General features: G+C 50.0%; 4 protein-coding genes across 4 annotated transcripts; all 4 read right to left on the reverse strand.

Annotated features, from left to right (window-relative positions):
- Positions 1-442: 442 nt before the first annotated feature.
- Positions 443-2155, reverse strand: FSUBG_10384 (isotrichodermin C-15 hydroxylase (cytochrome P-450 monooxygenase CYP65A1); the record flags this gene model as incomplete). Its single annotated transcript, XM_036674957.1, has 2 exons — positions 443-1811; positions 1881-2155. The coding sequence occupies 2 exons, from the start codon at positions 2153-2155 to the stop codon at positions 443-445; spliced, it is 1644 nt and encodes a 547-aa protein (XP_036534146.1).
- Positions 2156-3078: 923 nt separating this feature from the next.
- On the reverse strand, positions 3079-5147 carry FSUBG_10385 (e3 ubiquitin ligase hrd-1; the record flags this gene model as incomplete). The annotated part of the gene is made up of 4 exons (XM_036674958.1): positions 3079-3667; positions 3741-3984; positions 4033-4323; positions 4463-5147. 4 exons carry the CDS (start codon positions 5145-5147, stop codon positions 3079-3081), a joined length of 1809 nt encoding a protein of 602 aa, XP_036534147.1.
- A 4954-nt stretch (positions 5148-10101) lies between these two features.
- FSUBG_10386 (anaphase-promoting complex subunit 2) lies at positions 10102-12702 on the reverse strand (the record flags this gene model as incomplete). Its single annotated transcript, XM_036674959.1, has 1 exon — positions 10102-12702. One exon carries the CDS (start codon positions 12700-12702, stop codon positions 10102-10104), a length of 2601 nt encoding a protein of 866 aa, XP_036534148.1.
- Positions 12703-17049: 4347 nt separating this feature from the next.
- Positions 17050-18191, reverse strand: FSUBG_10387 (uncharacterized protein; the record flags this gene model as incomplete). The annotated part of the gene is made up of 6 exons (XM_036674960.1): positions 17050-17082; positions 17123-17130; positions 17192-17490; positions 17544-17606; positions 17664-18108; positions 18161-18191. The coding sequence occupies 6 exons, from the start codon at positions 18189-18191 to the stop codon at positions 17050-17052; spliced, it is 879 nt and encodes a 292-aa protein (XP_036534149.1).
- Positions 18192-20595: the final 2404 nt, after the last annotated feature.

A 20595-nucleotide genomic window follows, 5' to 3' on the forward strand; every position in this document is an offset into this window, starting at 1 on the left:
GTCGGTTCTTACAGGCCACAAGGTGGAGCCTACCCTGTACAGTATCGAAAAGCAAGGATTTATTTTGTTGATTGTCTCACAGTGCCGGCCTCGTATTGCAACGCTACCTCATTGGATAAGAATGTCAATATGAGCAAGGTCCCCTTTTCTACAAGCTACAGCGGGCAGAACTAACAAGAAATTGGTAGGAATGTTCGTAGAATAGTGTACCGGCGAGCCGTCCCCTCCCTCCCCGCTAGCCAAGACAAGCTCCAACATGTGAACGGCTCGATAATCGCATCCACACACCCACCTCGCGAATCTCCCGACTTACACACACCATCTCACGCAATATCGCCCATGTAACATAATCTATAGGTAGGTAGTGTGAATGTAAATCGAGCTTTGTAATGTACACCGAATTTCTGACCCATAGTCGCCAAACAAACAGACCCGTATTATATCAGTAGCCGCTCACTGTTTTGATATTAACATGCATACCTTTCGCGGGCCGGGCCGTTATACCGCCTCGAATTTCCACTTTCTTCTCATCCATCTCCTCAGGGTTCGCAAGGGTGAACTCAAAGCGGCCAATCCATGCCGCGAGCAAACATGCGAACTCTGCTCTTGCGAAACTGGATCCAATGCAACTCCGTGGGCCATGCAAGAAAGTCAGGAACGCGTAGTTGCTGCTCGCTCCGCCACTCGCTGCTTTGCGGTCGGCGGAACCACTCTCTCCACCCGATGGGAGCCACCGCTCTGGCTTGAATTGACCCGCATCCTGGCCCCAGAGCTCAGTATCAAAATGAGTAGCCCACGGTACAATGACAACGCGTGTGCCGCGGGGGATTGGATGGCCGAGAATGGTGGTATCGTAGGCGGCATCGCGCATTGTTAAAGGGACAGGGGCATAATATCGTAGAACCTCGCTGCACACTGCATTCAAGTATGGCATGCGGTCTATGTCGAGGCTGGTAATATCGACGTCCGAATCCACAGAGGGAAGATGTTCGCGTACTTCGTCCCGTAGCCTGCTCTGAATATCGGAATGCTTCGAGAGCATATATATTGCCCAGGTCATCGCCGATGCTGTTGTCTCATGCCCTGCAGCGAGGAATGTCATGAGTTGGTCAACCAGGTTTTCGTCAGTGAAGCCACCACTTTTAAGAGCGACCGATAGTATATCAACATCGGCTTGCTCCTTATTGGCAATTTTTGCCTTCTTCTCACGGATAAGATCTCGACAGACGGCCCGAATGTCGGTGGCCGCTTTAGCAATATCCTCGTTTCGACGGAAAGGTAGCTTTGTGATGAATTGCATGGGAATAATCATGCCAATAAAAGCGAGGACCTGAGCCTGGCGTGAAGGCTTGAATATCTGCTTGTATGTTTGAGCAAGAGTGTTTTGAGGGTCTTGAATGGCGCCAAAGTCCCGACCCATCCCAGCGAGACCAATAATATCGAGTGTGGCTCGTGATGCCCAACTAGATATTTCGACATGAGCCTCTCCCTCGCCACCGAAATCTGCCATCATGGTGCGTGTCACTTCCCTGGCCTTGCTCCAGAAGACTGGGTACAAATTCTTGATGTGACGAAAGGCGAATGCAGGTGTCAAGCTGCGGCGCTGCATCTTGTGCTCCTCCCCCTCTGCAAGCAAGATGCCGATTCCAAGAATACGACCAATGGACCATCGAAAATGAGAGGGCTTCGGGAAAGCATAACTGTTGGTACTAAGTACCTCAGCCAAAGCTTTGGGTGAGCAGACCATCACTCTCTCTTGGTTGAAAAACCCACGATAGCAGAGTAGGCCATCGTTGGGAATCTCAGAAGCCCTAAACGCAATTGCTGATTAGTGGGTTTTCCGTCATTTCGAATTCGACACAAGAAATACGCCCACGAACCATTCTCGCATTGGAACACCTGAGGGTTCGGCCATGATTTTCTGCGCTTGACCCATGAACCAATGGTTACCGGAAGGTCCAGGAAGATGTCTTAAGGGAGACGCAAATAGAGGATATATCCATACTGTCCAGACGCCCCAGATAGCAAGGCTCGCAATCCAAAGCTCTGTGAAGCGTCCTAAGACCTGAAGTCTCACCCAGTTATTCTGTGCCCATGCGAGCGATATGGTACCTATAGCAGCAGTGGCTGTGATATGCTCCCATGGTAGCCCCATGATATTCGTGTTTAGATGAGAATGCAGAGAGAAGGAGAAATTTCAAGAGGCCAGATTATGAAACTTGGGTTAAACGTAGGTAAACACATGCAATGGTGACAGTTGCGCGTCCCAAGGGGTACAGTGACAGGGAAGGGTCTTATAAGCGATTCGTTTATCTTTAGCGTAGTGGGGAGGCCTAAACATCCAAAGGCTCCATGAGATACTCGAATCGTCAGAGATATATAAACGGACGCACCACACGGTCCGAGTCGGTCATCAACATTGCACCGTTCCAACGGCATCATCGATGCAACAAAAACTCCGACCGACCAACTCTTGATGCGGAGACATCAAGGCGCTAGTTCCATTCTAGTATAAGTTGCGGAGCTGGACGCTTCAGTGGAAATCCGATCGAGGAGATCAGCAGGCATTCTTGGCTCCGTCAACTGAGCAAGGGTCTTTGGGAGCGAACCATAGTACAACCCTTACTATGTAAAGTATCTCATTCGATATTATCGCTAATTCCGCTACAGTGATAGGTCGCCTACCTGTTGATAGCTGGATACGGAGTAGTGAATAATTCAGTCTCTTTGCAAGTGCCCCATCAAAACACTTCCCTTCCAATCAATTGTGGTATCAGCCAGAAACATACCAAAAATCCATTGATCTGGTGCGTTTTTAACCATGACCGTATCATCATACCCAACGCCAACCCGTGCCAAAAGGCCCCTGAACTCACATATTATACGAGTCCCGAATTCCATATCAAAAGTCCACCTATTGTGTTGCGACTGCGATCCCGTACCCCAAGGAGCCATTGGCCTGTGCGCGGCCGACTAGGTTATCGCATACGCATCTGTTCTCCATCGTTCTTTATCCCACCACCCTTTCTTCTAATTCTTTCGGGAGATCAAGTCAATATTATGTCACAAAATGGCACATCACCAGTTGCGGTTGCCGTGATATGTCATATCCGGTGCCGCTTCGTTGTTCCCCAGACCCTCAAGTGGGGAACTCGTCTGTGTTTGCAATGGGTTCCGAAGAGTCCTGAGATTCGAGTGTTGAACCTCATCCTCTTGCGTCGCATATAAAGGTGAGGTTGGCAACACTACTGGCGTCGCTCGAGTCGATGATTCGGTTTCAGCACTGTGACCCCGGGTCGTCGTCGACCCGTTGCTTGCGTTCCGGGTGGGTACACCTGTCCACTCTTGAATCTGTCTCTCTGTGAGACTACGTTCGGTTTGCTGCGGTATGGCTGATAGACTCGAGCCAGCCGTTACAGGCTGTGAGGATGTCGACGTTGCCTGGCTGCGATTTTCGGGCAAGGCCAAGCTGTCACGCGTGGATGAGCTGCCGTACCGGGTTCGAAGTCGACGGTGCTCGTGTTCACCTTCTCTAGGCGGCGGCCTTCCTTCTCCGGGTACTTGTGCAGAATGTCGAGGCGAGCCATTGTTCAGAGGATCTGCGGCTCCATACGTGGCCATAATTGCCCGTGCCAGAGCCTCATCAGGTTGACCACTTGCTGCCATCCTATTGCCCAAGTCAGATGATTGATCAAGCGGACAAGGTATTCGTGTTCCTCTTTCTTTCATTTTTGACTCACACTGGATGAATGCCCGCGCCTCTATTTCTCATGAAGCTTAGGAATGCGGTCGCGGACGAATTTGTCTGTGCCTTAAGCTCTGAATGTAGTCTATCTCGACAGTATGGGCAGCTATCCGAATCCTCGAACCACTTCTTGATGCAGTGGTCGCCAAAGACATGTCCACATTTCGGTAGACGGAGGGGAGCCTCTTTGATGCCTTCTGGAGTGTCAACACCATATTCGTTATAGCAAATTACACAACCTGAAACACGTTAGCTTCAATCAATTTCGATGAGCAGGGACGTTTTACTTCGGTCTGTCTCAGCTAAGTCCTCAAGCTTGACGCTCACGAGTGACTGGAGCGCCAGCTGGGAAGCCACCATCTTGGTCGTCAAAGAGCCTCTGACAAATTGCATCTGTCGGATCAAGGCCTCTTCTACCTCTGGCGATGACTCGGAACCATTCGGACTGTAGAGAACATGCTCGTGATGGCCATGATACCCGTCATCCTCGTTGTTGTCGTGTCCGGACTCCATCGACATTATGCGCCTGCGTTGTCGGGGGTGAGATCGACGAAACCCAGATGACGAAGGAGGAGGCCCTAAAGAATATAAGTATTAGCTTTTGGAAACATCCTCAGTCAACAACATCGCACGAACCAACAAATGATTCACGAATACACCAGCCTGCGAGACTGAACGGATATGTCGAGCAGGGCGGCGCTACTAGGAGAGACTTACTGGTAGGAGAGGGAAGATTGCCGAATGACCTGGAGGATGACGATGCAGGAGTGAAGTGGCTTCTTCTTGTCGATGTTGGGATGTAGCTTTGAGGGGGTAGCGGGGCTGGGAGAAACTGTGGAAAGTAACCAGTGTTGCTATGATTGATGCCATTGGCGCTTGAGTCGCCATGCACATATGCCGAACGGTGTAGTGAATTAACTTCGTGGTGGCCGGCTCCAAGGTTAGGCATGCCTAGACCGAGTCCCGGTGGCTGAAAATCCGAAGGTCTGTTGACAGGAATTTGGTTTGCGAATGCTGCATCATGACTGTAGCTACCAGTGCCAGAAGGTATTGGAGCAACGGCAGCCGGGATACTGCTGCGATACGCATGAGCACGGCCATTTGGCCGTGGCGATGCCGGCCCAGGCATGCTACCTGCAAAGGGGCCCGGAGACGGCATGCCTAACATTGGTGGTAACATAGCTGCATGATGCCCATACGGATCTGGAACAGAGCTGTATGGCGGCATGGTATAGGGATGTGAGTAGATGTGAGGTAAGCTTGGGTTTTGGGCGTGCCATGGATACGCAGGTAAGTTCTGTGTCTGAGAATGTGGTGCCCAATGGTTTGAGGTAGAGTGCACAGGGTCATAATGGCCGGAAGCCCGGTGGTTGCTTGATAGCATGAAATCCATAGGATCCATTATAGGCAAACGGCTTGAAAATGGTATTGACCCAATCTGGCTCACGAACGGAGCTGCGCAGACACAAGTCCAGCTGCAGCTCACTGGAACTCGATAAAGGCGAGCGCGATCGTGTAGGCAGCTCCGGGATTTCGAATAGCACAAAGCGGGTGGGAAGAGCGTTGACGGATGCTGATTGCACGAGGGCTCCACGTAGAAGATGAGTGAAATGTGTATTCGTATTATATGTGCTGGACTAGGACTATCGGTAGCACGCTGCAATCACAAAACGGTAATTGGGGAACGCAGATAGGTTGTGGTCATGAGTTCAAAGCTCTCCGGGCCCCGAGGCAGATGGGAGATAGAGAACAGAGTAGAGGGTCAAAAGGGCAGGCAAGCGGTAGAGGAGAGCAGCCACGGACGAATAAGTATGATGAGGAGGGGCATTCGTTCGTTATCGGATACTTGCGATAACGCCGATGACGACGTAGTTTCAGCTCTAGCGGCGGCGTTCTGCGACGAGGATGAGGCGGGGTGAGCGGACGGCGTTGCATCTACGAGAAGTCGATGGGAAGAGAGAGATGCAGAGGGGATTGGAAGAAAGAAGACTGAAGGGAGGAGAGAGAAAGAGAGAGAGGAAGAGGAGGAGGAGGAGGAGGAGGAGGAGGAGAACACAACAGTGTGGGGGACAGAGACCAAGTGAGAGACAAGAGAAAGAAATGCAGCAAAGAATAAAACGAATGCCACGGCTTGTACGAATGAGACCAGACCAGACTCCCTGGGGCCAGGCGGCAGACAGGTGGTGATGATGCTGTGGGTTGCAGGGACAGGCTGGCTGAGAGTGAAATCAACCTACAGGTCACAGAGCTACCTACTAAGGTAGGTACCTAGGCAAGCTACTAAATGGAAAGTGCAACACAGAACGGAAGGGCGACAGTTAACGTTAACTCGGAGGCTTTGTCGTCTCTTACACGATCTGACTCCCACTGTCTGGGCTAGGCTCTCGCTCGTCTTGGTTCAAAGACTGGGCTGTTGGCGTTGGCTGGGCCTATCTAGTACATGGGGTAGAGTCTTACGTTCGCGGTTAGATGCGATACGGTAGTTTATTCGAAATATGGAAAGACCCTGCCCTCGTTTGTCTACCGCCTTGCTTTGTGGAAGGGACGCCGGTTGCAAAATCACCGGTGGATGTCGTGAACAGTGCAATGCAGGTTGGGCAATGTAAGTAAGATATTGGAAGTGAATGCTCACCTGAGGCTTGGCCTGGGTGAGCACCAGTGGACGCGGACTCCAGTGGTGGAAGCGCAGGAGGCGTTTGGGTAAGGTAGTATAGACTACCAGCGAATAAAATGAAAACGAACTACCTACCTATGCATAGGTAGGCCAGATCCAGATGACGGGGGGCGTGGAATGAAATGGTGGCTAATAAAGACCTTCAGAAGGGTCTGCAAGTGCAAGAGTGCCTTCTTTGTGTTGAACCAAGTCAATTTGAGTTAAGCCAAGCTAGATGATACGGCGGACAAACAAAAGCGAGAATGGACCACTTGGGCGTGTTGTGTTCCTCCAGCTCTGAGCAGGGGAAACACCCAAGTGGATGGTCTGTACGAAATGTGGCATTCGAGTCAGTGTCGTTACTACGTAGAGTCGCAGTCGCAATGAGGTGCAGTTGATCAAGGACGGATATGATACTTGAATTCATCAATGTGCCGACCGGCCGTCCGTGTTCGGCAGCAGGTGGAGAGCAAGGTTGACTGTGGCTATCAAGGAAGCTTCCGACCAGCGGACGCTCTTGGTTGTAGAAAAGCTATCAATACGGGACTGATAGGGGCAGGTGGGTGAATGGCGGAATTTGTGTGGTTTATGATACGCGCACCAGGCGAAGAATGGATCATCGGGAGGCTCTTATCGACGATGCTAAAAGCGACAACAAAATTGAAGGTCTAACAGGGAAATGATGTCGCAGTGAAGAGACAAGTATAGCAACATACAAATCCCAGGCAATGGGATGAACACAAGCCATCATCAACCGCTTCAACATAACACCAGACGTAGGAAACCAGCTCCTCATGGGCCCCGGACAAACAAAGTCACACGCTGCGGCGTGTCAAAGCAGCCAAACCACCCAACCATTGGTGTCCCCACTTCAAAAAAACACAGTTCGCCAAAAGAGTCATGGTCATGGTCGTGGTCATGGTCATGCGTAGACAAAGTCTAGCCATCAGCTGCATGCGCAGGGTAGGGAGGAATTCAAGCCCATCCATCATCAGCCAGTCCGCCCAAGCCCAAGCGGGCACAAGCCATCATCGATCGACCAGCTCTGAGAAGGGAATTGCTAAAATTTCATGGCCTTTCTGTCAAGGAGAATGACATGTTCAAACAAAGTGCGTATAATGCAGCACATAGAATATGAGACTTATATGAAAGACCTTCCTCCATATTGGTCTATTGGCTAGGCCTGATATCCATACATGTTCACTGTCAACTTGATTAGGTTGGGGGCCACCTTGATTGCATGGGTTATCAGGCCAGCTCCACTGTGAGTGTTTGTTTCCTGGAATTCTTCCATAGGTAAGTACTTAGGTAGGCTGGTAGTGCCCATGTACTAACCTTACTACTTCGTAAGACAGAACCGGCCCCTCCACTCGTATCCGATTCATCAAGGATATAGATTCAACCTGTACAGCACTTCACAAAACAACAGAAGCAACTAGTCTTAGCTGATTAGGGTTAAGTTATAGCTAGTAGAGGCGCCTTCTCCTAGGTAAAGTAAACGAAAGTCGTTTCGATCAGGCCTGTCTAAGATAACAACGTTTAGATAGCCAACGCATATACTCCGTAGTGAGTGAGCTTCACCTCTTAGGAAATCGTCTTGCATGGGAGGGAGGTACAAAGTACTCTGAAAACCTTTGAGACTCGACATGAATCAGAAGACGATTCTTGAGGTGCATTAAGGGAAATGAGCAAACTCAACATATGATCGGTTACAAGGTATTAGCCGATGCATATTTGACTTGGTTTATCAGGCTCTGGTGATACAATATGAACGTCTTTGGTTGGTGCTGTGATGATTCAGGCGTAAACATGATCCATCATGTGAGCCGTCGCCTCGCGTGCCTCGAGCCATTCATGATGCACAACACAGGCCCATGTCCATTTAGCCAAGACAAACAGGTGTTCGTTCATCAACTAGAGAGACAGGGGCCTTTGGGCAAGCCTCAGGGAGCAAGAAAATATGAGACTTTAGAAGAGAATGCTAAAATAAACTCAGTAAAGATTCCCCTAAATCTACACTAAATTGCCTAAGTCTTTTCATCACTTCGGATAAAGGTCTCAAGTTTTCTTGCCTCGCTCTGGCGAGTAAGGCCTGAAGCCAAAAACTCCCGCCACCGATAGAGAAGGGCCACTATTAGGTAGCAAGACCTGCCGCGGCGTCAACCTTGCGTTCATCTGACGTTGGCAGCGCTCGAGCAAAAAAGCCAAAACGTCCTACCTCAACTATTCAAGTCCGGCGACTGGATTCGTCACTTGGCGAACGAACGAGAACAAGGAAAGCTGCATCAGCATACACGAATCTGCCAGAAGCGATTTGTCCGAATACAGGCATGCCTTTCACGACGTGACCACTATCATTGCGTCTGAGGATACTCACAATTATTCGGGTGCCGTTTGTCCTTCATAACCAATAAAGCTATTTCCTCTTACGACTTCTCCTGCATCCACCACAAATATTGCCAGCCCAGCAGACTCGGTATCAACCAAACTGTTCCAAAGGATACCGTTTCCCGACGGCACAGCCGGGCGGATACCTACTGTAATAACAAACACAACATAACATAATAAAAGTCGCACCACCTTATGCCGAGGCCTCTATAGTATTCCAGCCCTTGAAGTGGTCATGTTTCAAACCGCCACTGTGTAAACCATCACAGCCAAGAGATCCCATCCGCCGGAGGCTTGCTGGTTGCACATTGCTCTTACCTACACATGTCTTACACGGCTGTGTCATAAAGTCAAGTAAGCGAGCATTGTCTACCTTATGGGAAATCGGATACGGCTACGGAAAGGGATCTCGAGGATGGGCTGGACTAAATACCGATATTCAATCTTCGTGGTGCACTGATATCGCCGTGACTGGAATGTGACATGGATCTGCCCTTTCGAGCCATTGACCGAGTTGTTGAGCACTGGAAGAAACATTAAAGGCACCACAAGGCCTTTGAGTCTCACGCATACACACATCAACTTCATCGAAATTCCGAGGAGCCAATAGCTCGAAACGTAACGAAGCATTAACTAGTCCCTCGATGTTTGAGAACTCATGGGATCGATGTACTTAGAACATTATTGGTGCCTTTGCCATTTCGGATCTACACTGGTAAAGGATATTCCCCGGTTTCCTTCAAAAGCAAACGCCTTATTTGCTAGTAAACTTCTTAAACCCCGGTGATGATCACAAACACTCGGAGGGCCCGCTCATTTGAGGCAGCTTGATTCATATTTCCTATTCTGGCTGTTTGCCCGGCCTCGGTTGGAAGCTTGGAGCAACGCACAACAAAATACATAAACCCGCCCCCAGGCACGACATAGGAGCAAGGATGATGTATGGACTAAGGCTGTTGAGCTGAGCCGATCATATATGTTACCTCCAGGTTCCGTCTTCTTGCTGCCACATTTCGATGCGAAGCAAGGCCTCATTGACATACAGAACAAGAGGAGGATGGAATAAGAATATATCCCTCTTCCTTCTGATACGGCAGCGGCAACCACGACATGTTCGCCATCGAACAATCGTCTCGGCTCGTCAATCTATTGCTCGGTCCCGAGTGTTTGTGCTGTAGTGCAAGCATGCGCTGACGGGCTCCAGCGCCGTGTTGGTTTGTTGAGAGGGTGACACTGCAGTCAGTACTCATTTTGCTCGAACCCCGTGATGCAGACATTCGACCCTCAACAACGCTCACGTCCGAGTAGCCTGTTCTCATTTTTTCGGCAAGCGATACTTGCCGCCGGCTATCTCTAATTTATTCTCCGCCACCTTTCCTGCCAAAAACTCCTGTAACTCCTCATTCGTCCAGGAACAGCCATCAGGAATCAGCATTTTCATCATCATCAACATCTGTCCAAGAGGCATAGTTGGTGCTGAATTTGTTAGCATGCCCACGATAAACTGCCAGTATACAGTTCGGCGCTCCTGCTCCTTGGGATCGATTTTGGGCTTGCGAGGAAACGAGCGGCTGTCATTGCAAAGTTCTTGAGCTTCACCAGGATCGCCTGATTCACCTGCTTGTTCACCCTCGTTCAAACGCTCCAAGACAGCGTAGGTTCGGCTGCCAATGTCACGGAGCACTCTCCTGGAAATCCAGAACTTTAGAGCCAGGTCGAGAAGATCCTCGTCTATCATGAGCCGTTGCCATATCTCATCGAAAGTTCGTTCTGTGGGGCCGGGTTTGTCTCCAGTGCTGTCGTCCTGGAACGCGTATATCACAGCAGCCTCGTAAGTCTTGCATTCAAGCTCGACAGTGCGGTCCTCGAAGTCAAGTTTGATAGTTGCAGAACCTAACTGATCCAACCAAGTGAGTTTGCGAGAGGTCTTGAGTCGCTCAAACCCTTGTTCGTATTTGGCACGAATCGCAGCAACGGGTGGCGGGACTGTGAAAGGGTCCTTAGGTAAGGTTGGCCAGAAGAGTCGGGAGAGAATCTTGGAGTGATATGCTGGTGCTCCTGGATCAAGCGACGGTAGATAAATACTCTTTCCGAGAACTGAATCGACTCTTTTTGAGTCTTGAATGTCCTTCATCATGACATCGCAATTTTGTAAAGCATTGTCGCCGAACCTCTTTTTAAGCAGGCTCAGTACTTTGGTCTCTTGTATAAAGCTTCCTTGGTTAGAAAGCAATCGCTCTGCAATGATAAGTTGGAACTCCTTGATAAAAATTTCTTGAGAGCCAAGCGCGTTGATCAGAGTTCCGATGACGTCCTCGCTCTTAGGCCTCTTGTAGTTGACACCTGCGTCAACAGGATCAGGCACCCAGGTCATGTCATTCCAATCCAGGTCCTCGTCGTCGGCCTGGCGCCGTTGCTGTTGAGAAGCTGAGTTGAGCAAAACTGCCAACTCCGCCAGCTTTGCCTTTCCCTCCTCCGTACTGGCCTCACTCGGGTTAGAGAGCAAGCCAGTGACCACGATCCTGATGGCATCATCCCGCTGGCACAGGTACAGCTGCAGCGCGTGAACGACACGATCAAGGAGAACCTTAGAATGATCTAGGGCATGAAACGTCCTTATCATAGAAATGTACGTTTGAAGGATATCGGAGGTGGATCGTCCAGGGTGAAGGAGTCGCTTCCGAAGAGCGAGGGAGAACGTGTCGGTCAATTGAAGGCGGCGTTGTGGCGTAGAAACAGCCAGACGAAGATCCTCGAGTCCGCCCCGGCTTTCGGGCCAATTCAAAGCGATATCAAATAGTTCCTGAATTCGCAAAGTAGCAAGGCGACCAACCGCGATCTCCTTCCAGCATTCAACGTCGCTCCAGGCGACATGAGTTTCAAGACGACTGAACACCTCAACAGCAAGGCGGCCGTATCGGTTTTCAACCCAATCTAAAAGATGGCCAAGGCACCCAGTCAAGGTACTTGAGCCTGGGGTAGACGATTGTTCAGACGCTTTCCAGAATCCTGAATAAGAGGTCTTGATAAATCCCTCCATGCTGGCATCCATGATTTCGGCGAAGAGCACTTGAAATCTCTCTCCCACCAATCCAACATTCTTAAGAGATTCGAGAAGCCCCAGAAGCTCTTCCCGAGCCGCCGGATCACCACAACGATCTTGTGATTCTAACATCCCATCATAGCGTCTCCCAATACCAAGACCAGAACGTATGAGTCGCTGCAAGACACTTGTCAGGGCATTCGTCAAGCCATGGTTGAGAGAGTTACCAATGATGGCATGTAAATCGCGACGAAACTTTGAAAAGGATGAGTTAGCAGATGCGTCGTCCTCGTAGCCTTGGACTATGAGTGTCAAGCCCCAAAGGTATTGCCTGTGAGCTGCTTCGAGAGTCGAGACACTTGAGGCCAAGACCTGTGTGTGATCACCCTGACTGGAACACGCAGACAATAGTGGCATAACATGGTGAATGAAGTGCTGGCGAACTTGATGTGTGTGCCAAAGGAGGATATCTTCTGTATGGGCTGCCTGGGGCAAAGAGCGGCCAGGGTAGAGAAGGAGAGCCAGGGAATCACGGAAATCCAAGTCAACGTCTTGTGACTCTGGAGGCAAAGTGCCAAAGGAATCTTCAACTGCAACTGAAGTTGGTAGCTGGATCTTGGAGGTGACAGTATGCCATGCTCGATCCCACCTCACCTGGTCATCAGCATGTTGTGGGGTCTCGTGAAATAGAGGCGGTGGTGGTGGTGGGAGAGCATGCTGAGGTGACGCGTGGGGACCTCCAAAGGCAACACCTTGATCGGTGAAGGCTGTAACGGGAGTTGAACGCGGCGTGGGCGATGAGACATCCGTCTGGAAAACGGACCAGAAGACCTTTTGCTTGCGTGCCCGGTATCGCGACGCTGTTATGACCATTGTGGCATTGTAGTGTGGTTTGAGATGGGGTGTGGGAATGTCAACAAAAGAGATGTTTTGGTTGCTGTTGGTACGTGCGGATACGGCCACTGGGAAGTGGATACTTTGAACATGCACAAGGTTTCTACCGTTTATGTCACAGTGGGGCGCAGGACGGGCCGCGCTCCTTCAACGGCACGTTGGACCCCCGTCGGAGGGCGGCCGACACTCAACATGGTAAGTCGTGTAAGTGATCATCGGGGGGGGGTTTGCAAAGACAAGAAAAGAGTTTGTTCGTTTTCGTAGGACGATTCTTGGAACATACCTAGTGCATCTTTGTAAGTGCATGGCAGAATGAGGTCAAATAATAGTAATAAAAAGTCTGTAGACCTGATGAGCAATTCAAGAGAACTATATATCCTTTGTAAAACAACTGTTTACCGATACCTACCACAAAAGACTCGTGTTAAATCCACTGTTTGGGCAGGATAAGTGCCAACTACGGAGTCAATTTTGCTGGGTTGACTCGTAGGGTTTCGTTGTACACACCCCTAAGGACCAGTAAACCTTAGACAAAGCACGGATGCCATACCTCTACTCCAGATGTTTACGGCGTTTCAGATAAGGTATGAGGCTCAATTTTGTTTTTCTGTAAGATGTTGTTTCGCCAGCAGACGTTTGGACCATCTCATCGTCATCTACCGGGAAACTCAGCCCAGCGGCCGGCTTGTCCAGCTAGGAGGATCGATTTGTTCGCAAACTAAGCTTACTGTAGGGCGAGGCGAGGCGCACTGCACTAGCTAGATGTCAGAATTTGATGCCTGGCCAGTGGTGATTCGAGAAAGATTTTAAATTTGAATTGGGTGAGAAGGGGGTGGCAGAGTATCGCTTCGCTGCGAGTCAGTCAGCCAGGTTGATAGAGTCGGAACAGAATCGGTGACGGCGTGCTATCGGTGTGCTATAGGGCAGTAAAAATGCGACGGTCTCCGTAGCATCGAAAGAATTCTGGAGTATCACGGTTTGAGTGAACTGTGAATTATCACTGGGAGAAAAAGCATGAGCTAACTATGTGATGAACGAGACCATCAGGGGCAGATTTTTGGGGCCAGCGAAGACCATCTCCGGCTCGGCCGATATATACAAATTCGGCTCCGGGGCAGAATTGTGGTCATAGTGGATCTTCAGCGGACGAAGAGCTCCCTTTGAAAGCGAGAACCGCCAAATAAGTAACTAGATTGAGGATACCGCATAGGGAGTATGTAGACACGACTCTTGTGCGATTTCTCCATTGATACATGGCTGCTCTTGACTCTGTTTGCTTGGCGACGGCTAAAAATTCTTAACTCCGATACAGAAACCCGCCAAGGCACGGCTTGACCATCTCCGAAAGCTAAAGCCCGACCTTGATCATCCTCTAATTAGAAGTGAGGTAGTCTAGTAGTCTGGTTGAAGGCGAGCCATTCCGTCCAGGTTCAGGCCTGGGGAAAGGGTCAAATGTTACCCTACTTACTCTGGTGTTGTCGTAGGTTTGGCGGCCGAGGCGCTTATCGGCCAACGATATACCACACACAGTTCGCCGAATTGACTTCCGGCGTTCTTCAGATGCTTGTTTATTTCGGTTAGCAGCCCCGGTCGATCGGGGAGGTAAGAACAAAAAAAGAGTGACCAGAAAGACCAGAAAGGTAGCAAAGGTCTTATTGAAGGGTGCTATCGTCCAGTCTGTGATATGGCATCCATTGGCCCCCAGAACTTGGAAAGCCCTTATGCTGGCACATTGTCATTCATTATACAGCTTACCTACTACCGAACTTGTGTCCTACGAACATGTTTTTCGCGTACCTTGCAGTTCCTGTAGAAGAAAGACGGGAACAACTCCCTTCTTTCTTAGGTCAATTCAATATTTTATCCCCACCTCCACGTTTATTTGGCCTTAACTGGACATCACATCCCGCTTTTCCCAGCCCTACCCAGAGTGCTTGTGCCATACCATTGATCAACGTCGCATTGCGCAACGACCTCTTGTCTGGCCTCGAGATCCTTGATTCTTATGTTATGCTGTGGATCGCTGGGGTGGCAGGGCTATTAATCAGCGAGCCTCACTCAGCCTAGGAAAACTGGGCTCTCTTATGACAGCGCCTCCCAGGTGGCCAAGATTCCTCCTTAATGCATCCGCGCCTTTCGTAAGCTATCCGAATAAGGAAGGAAAGCTGACACACAAAAGTCTCTCTTTTCACAGCAGAAAGGTGACGATCTGATCCATTGTGTCACACTTGGCACTCAACCTCGCCATTCCCGTGTCTAGGGATTGACCCATCGCCGTGATGGATTTCGCTTGTCGAATCAATTACTACAAAGGAAAGACGGTCCCGTCGTTGTGGTCCATGGCGTCATGAACAGACAAGCATTTAAGATTTTCTTCCGGTTTTCCGGCTGTCAAAAGGTTATCTTAGGCTACAATTGTACAGTACTGTGCACCTGTGCCGTATAGGTTTATGTATGCCACCCTGCCAGCTGGTAGGCTGGCTACCTTACCCAGTTACTGTCACAGTCGATATAATCTGATTCGCTCACTTACATAAACGTAATTAGGTAGGTACGTAGTAGCACAGTAGGTAGACATGAATGCCGATATCCAACAACTGTCGTTCCTGCAAGGACAACAGGAGTAAGTGACCCGTACACTCCTCGGGGGTCGTTGGATACTCTAATAACAAAGGAACCGGGAATCTGTCCGCTCGCGTCAATCATCTCCACTCAGCAACCGTCCCTACGTCAGGATTGGCCAAGGCCAAGTCAGCAGATTCATACATATACCATACTAACATATGTTGATGCATTACTTTGGCCATGATACTGGTTTGTCAATGCTCTATACTTCAGACGGTTGCTGGCTCAGCTTTCTGACAGAATCAGGCTTGATTGTTCCAGAAACCATGCGGCTGGCCCCCGTTTCATTAAAGATCAAATGCAATGCACATGCCATGTCGGTGAATTGGGGTACATTTTTGATGACATCCTCCAGGTGTGAGTGTATGAAACCTGACAGCATCCCCACGCAAGACTCAGGGGTGATGGATGCAGCCCAGACCAGGGGGTTCCAATTCCTTTCACTTCGCGCCGCCTTGTTGGGCGTGGTGGTTACGCCGGCCGGCCGTTGGGACGACCACGATCCGTCCATTCGCCAGCAACACCCCCGGCCAAGGTGTCAATCTTCGGCCTTTTCGTCCAAGTCTGTTCTCCGGGGTGCCTTTGTTTTCGGGGCCGAGACGGGTTCGGACACGGACACGGAGTCGGGTAGCAGTTTAATGTCTCAGCCGGCGTACGAGGTTAATAAGGTTTACTGGCTTATCATCTTGTTTGAACCTTCAAAATCAACGATCGGTTTACTGCCGTTACCAATGTTTCCATTTGAACCACAATCCTTCCCACACCGTGGAGCTATGCGTCCGCGTAAGATGGCACTAAAACTCATCTAGAACTAAGGTACAGAGTACGGAGTACTTGTCCTAATTATTATCCCTCATAAGCCAGGCACACATGTTAAAGCCAACTTGTGTTCTTGGCCTGGTCCATGCTATTTGCGGCGCGGCTGTGTCCCCTAAACCTGGTCACTCAGCCAAGGGTGGGCTTGAGTGCCGCGACGATCATTTGCTTCGGACTCACATCCCCTTCCCAGTAGTCTGGGGCATCCCGTCCTCCCTGTACGGTTGGCTTGTTTCAAATCCGATGCCTCGTTCGATTCTTGCATACTACCACCCTCAATTTGCTCACTTCTGTCATCCATTCCAGCTTAGTCTGTACCGGTTTACCTACGTACCGCGCTTTTTGGGCAGTGAGTTGCTTAGCTGCCAAATGCCTGAAACGGCATACACTAAATATTGCTGACTAGAGGTTCGTTGCCTATATCGAAGATATAACGTGTTGTACCTATATCTATGGCAACCAGGCTTCAAACATCTCCATCCTGAGCCTGAAATAAAGCGCTGTGATAGGCTGCTTCCAAATGAAAAAGAATAGGTACATATAGAAGTAGAAAGATAGTACGGCTCCATCCATACCAGCCACTTATACGGAGGTATTGGTGAAAAGAAAGAATCCAAAGAATGGCTAAAAGTAGACTCCAATCCAATATGCTCCGGAGGTAATCCAATAACAGCATGTCCTTGCCTCTTAAGACATCCCAAGTTCTTTCATGATGCGAACCATATCTGATCGCTGATGACATATAAACAACGCCAGCCGACCCCTTGGCTTTAACAATTCAGACTGCAGGACACGATCGTTTCGAGTCCTTGTAACTGAAAAAAACACGCCGTCTTTAAAAGCAATATACCAATAATTGTGATGTTCTTGGTAGACCATAAGCCACTAACGCCAGATCCGGTTCAGTTCGAGGCTGAGCTACGAACGTTGCAGCAAGAATCGCATCCGACCTGCATACTCGCGTTGCTGTTTTTGTACAGTTCGTTCATTTAAACGTATTCGACTCATGAGTTTCGTCGACCCTTACACTTGTCGTGAAGTAGGTGTCCGTTTCGTGCAGTAGTTCTCGTAAACTCGGCTCCGCAGTTAGGGCAGGAAGCCTTTGCGGCTTGGCCAGATTTTTCTCGCTGATGTCGCAACAAATTACTGAAAGTTGAAAATTGTCGTCCATTGCACCCGTGTTCCCAGCATCGCGGCTTCGGCCGACTTTGCACGACTCTGACATGTCCAGCTTCTTGTGTGTTTGAGCCTCCCGGGCCCAGGACTGTAGGTACCTGATACATAAAACCAACGTCCTGGCCAACAGGTACAGGCGGTGATCGAGTACTATTATGAACAGTTAGCGTTGCTCGCGAAAGATATGCACCCTAGGAAAATACCTATATTGACTGGATCCAGCATAAACTGATGCATAATCCACAGGCATATTATAGTTTGCTTGTCTGATGGTCAGAGATTAGCATGGTCCGGGCGCCGCCCTATATATGCAGGGGTCTTACAAGCTTTGTGGGTATGAGGTAGGATAAACGGGTGCGGATTGCGGTTGATGGTCTTCGAGGGATGGGCTGTAAGATTGAAGATACGTTGAGCTGCTCATTGTAGTCGGAGTATCGCTCATGAGAGTCACGGGAGCAGGTGCCGTTGTATACGCTGAGATGTTCATAGCTGTTGTGGTAGCGGCAAGCCCCAAAGCCGAAGGCGAAGAATCGACGTAAGGGTTACTGTTAGCGCGGCGCATTCTGTTCACCAGCCTCGAGTCTCGACGTGCCCTATCTGACTGTCGTTTGACTTCTCGCTGGTCTGCCGAAAGAGACAGTCGTGGGGGGCTCGATGTCACGGATCTCGACTGTGGTGGGGGTGTGAGGCTGCTTCCAGAAACATGTCCCATTGAAGGCAGTCCAGGACTTAGCAAACTGTTTCCAGAGTTACTTGTCTCAAGAGGGCCTATAAAGATGTCAATTTCGACTGACATCGATTAGGAGACATAACAACGTACCTGGCCATGTGAAGGCTGATCGAGGTCCCATAGTAAAGGCTGGATCAAATTGGATAGCAACAGTACTTGAATAGTAACATTAGTACTTTGTGTAGAGTTGAAGGCAAAAAGAAATAATACCTCATGCTGGTTGACCGTCCTGCCTGACGAGAGTTCAGTACCAATTGATGCCTGTCCTCTTGTGGAAAGGAAATCAATGATCTTGGTCCCACCTGAGATTGATCTGGTTGACTCCAGGTTGAATCAATGCCTGCTGAAGCCAAGGTTGGAAACTGAGAATATGATTGAGAGGCAGATGTGGAGAGGTAAGTAGACTCGGGGGTTGGTGTGTTCAAGTAGGGTGTGGATGAGTAATGGTTTGGCGAGGGAACTGGAGGCCGAGGGGATATTTCGAGCGTATGAATTTGCGGCGAGGCACTTATGTTTGAGCCAAGGACGAACTCCCCACTAACAGACACTTGACTACCAACAGTTGATCTGGTGGGAGGTGAGCTCGGGTTGTCACAGGTTCCATCTGTCGTGTTCGAGTCCATCTTGACTGAGGATGGAGGGGACAAGGGAAGGTATAGAGACTCGGATTGAGACATACGGAAAGTCAAAGAGCTATGAAGCCGATGATAGAGTGATCTTGTTGCGAGGTGGGATTAATAAGTAAGGGAGCGAGGCTTATAACAATGCCTTGTGAAGCTGATTAGAGATGAAGACTCGAAAAGCTTGGTTATAAAGCGGTGATCTATCTATGGACCATCTGAGCCCCAAACACGGCCAGGGACAGGATGCCGACTTATATGAAGAGGGCAGTACACAATCCCGTTGGACGTGCATGACGAAGTAAAGGAACACTGACAGGAAACCTTCCTCGAAGAAGGCTTGAGTAGCATGGAACCATGAGCACAGGGCAGTACCCGACAAGGGTCTGAATTGCAGTGCTGTGTAGAATGCCCCATAGCGTACGCTGAGCAATGAGAAAACATGCCGGTAACAAGGGTGAATAATGATTGCGGGAGTGGCACCATTTGAAGGGAAATGGGGAAAAGAGCTTGGGTAACGAAGGGCTGGGGGGCGTGTTCAGAGAAAGAGATCCGGTAGCTATGGCCCAAGGGACCAGAAGTCATGGTGTTGGTATGTGGCGTAGCGGGGAAAGGACAAGCACCCATCGATTTGAAGTTGACCGGCAGCGTGTTTAGCACCCATGTCGATTGCCTTACCAGGCCAGCGAGGTACCCATGCGACGGCTAGAGCTGACATGGGGTCATGAGTGTGCGCGCGCACCCACCTTGTAAGGCTCCATCAAATGGGTGGGCTCTCCTCCCACGTCGAATTCAAGCGGGTCATGGTAACAGACCCCATCGCTCAACCCATCATACCCAAGATGGACCTGTACAATGAGACGACAGCCGAAACGTTCTCAGATTGGGCTGGGGCCGCAGTTGGCGGGTATTTGGAATACCAGACCATTTTTTTCAAGCGATGAAAGGGTAGAGAGGCGCAACATGATCCATATGCCAGTTGTATGCTGTGCTTCAGGCTGATTCACGGTTGCCAATGATCGCTTGTGCTGCGTATGCGTCTCGCGGTTTAAAGGCCGAAACCCTGCTTGCGTCGAGATTTGACGCCTGGCGCTAACGCGTCAATTCTGAACCTTGGACCTTGCTTGTGAAGTTGGTCTACATACTAGATATGGCACGCGATGGAACACGCGCAAACTGGGTGCTATGCTTTGCAGGCGGCAGTTGGCTGACAACTACGAATCGATGGCTTTCGAATGCTTCCTTGGAAGGGAGAGCGATGCTCAGAGGCGACCGAGACGGGAAGAGTCCAAAGAAAGCCGTGGGATTGGAATCCTTGCGCTCGCTTCTCTATGGCTCAACGAGTGAGCGGTCGATGCAAACGAGAAGGAGCCGTCTCCTTGGCTGTGCAGAAACAACAACTTAGTACTCGTGCCCTTCTGAGCCCAATCCAATGGCATAATGCTCCAAGCGCGTCAATCCAATAGCACGAGTCAAAATGAGCGTGATACGTAGCGTGTTCTCCGTGCCGCCAAGAGCAAGCGCAGATGCTAGGCGAGAGGCAAGCTCATAGTTAGGGGCCACGCAGTCTCGTCAATCCTCGACCTAAACGGTACAGTCTAATTAGGCCCATCACTCTGGTCGTGGAGATAGGACGGCCTTAACACATGTCGACAAAGGTTCAACGATTCGGTTTTTGCCAAGAGGGGTTCGTCGCGTAAATTCTAGCCGTCCAGGACAAGCACCCTGGAACAGGCAGCCAGTCCAATAGGCTTGTGCACAGTGGACAGCGGGTCGACAGTAATCGAATCCAGGGCCAAGGTCGCGGGCTCATCGTTGAAAGGGCGGTCCACGGCGATCCATGGATCAGAAAAGACAGGACAATGGGTATAGGGATGGACAGAGGGGGAGGGTGTTAGGAGGCAT

This window comes from Fusarium subglutinans, assembly GCF_013396075.1.
Source record: "Fusarium subglutinans strain NRRL 66333 chromosome Unknown NRRL66333_c0000179, whole genome shotgun sequence".
Lineage (NCBI taxonomy): Eukaryota > Fungi > Ascomycota > Sordariomycetes > Hypocreales > Nectriaceae > Fusarium > Fusarium subglutinans.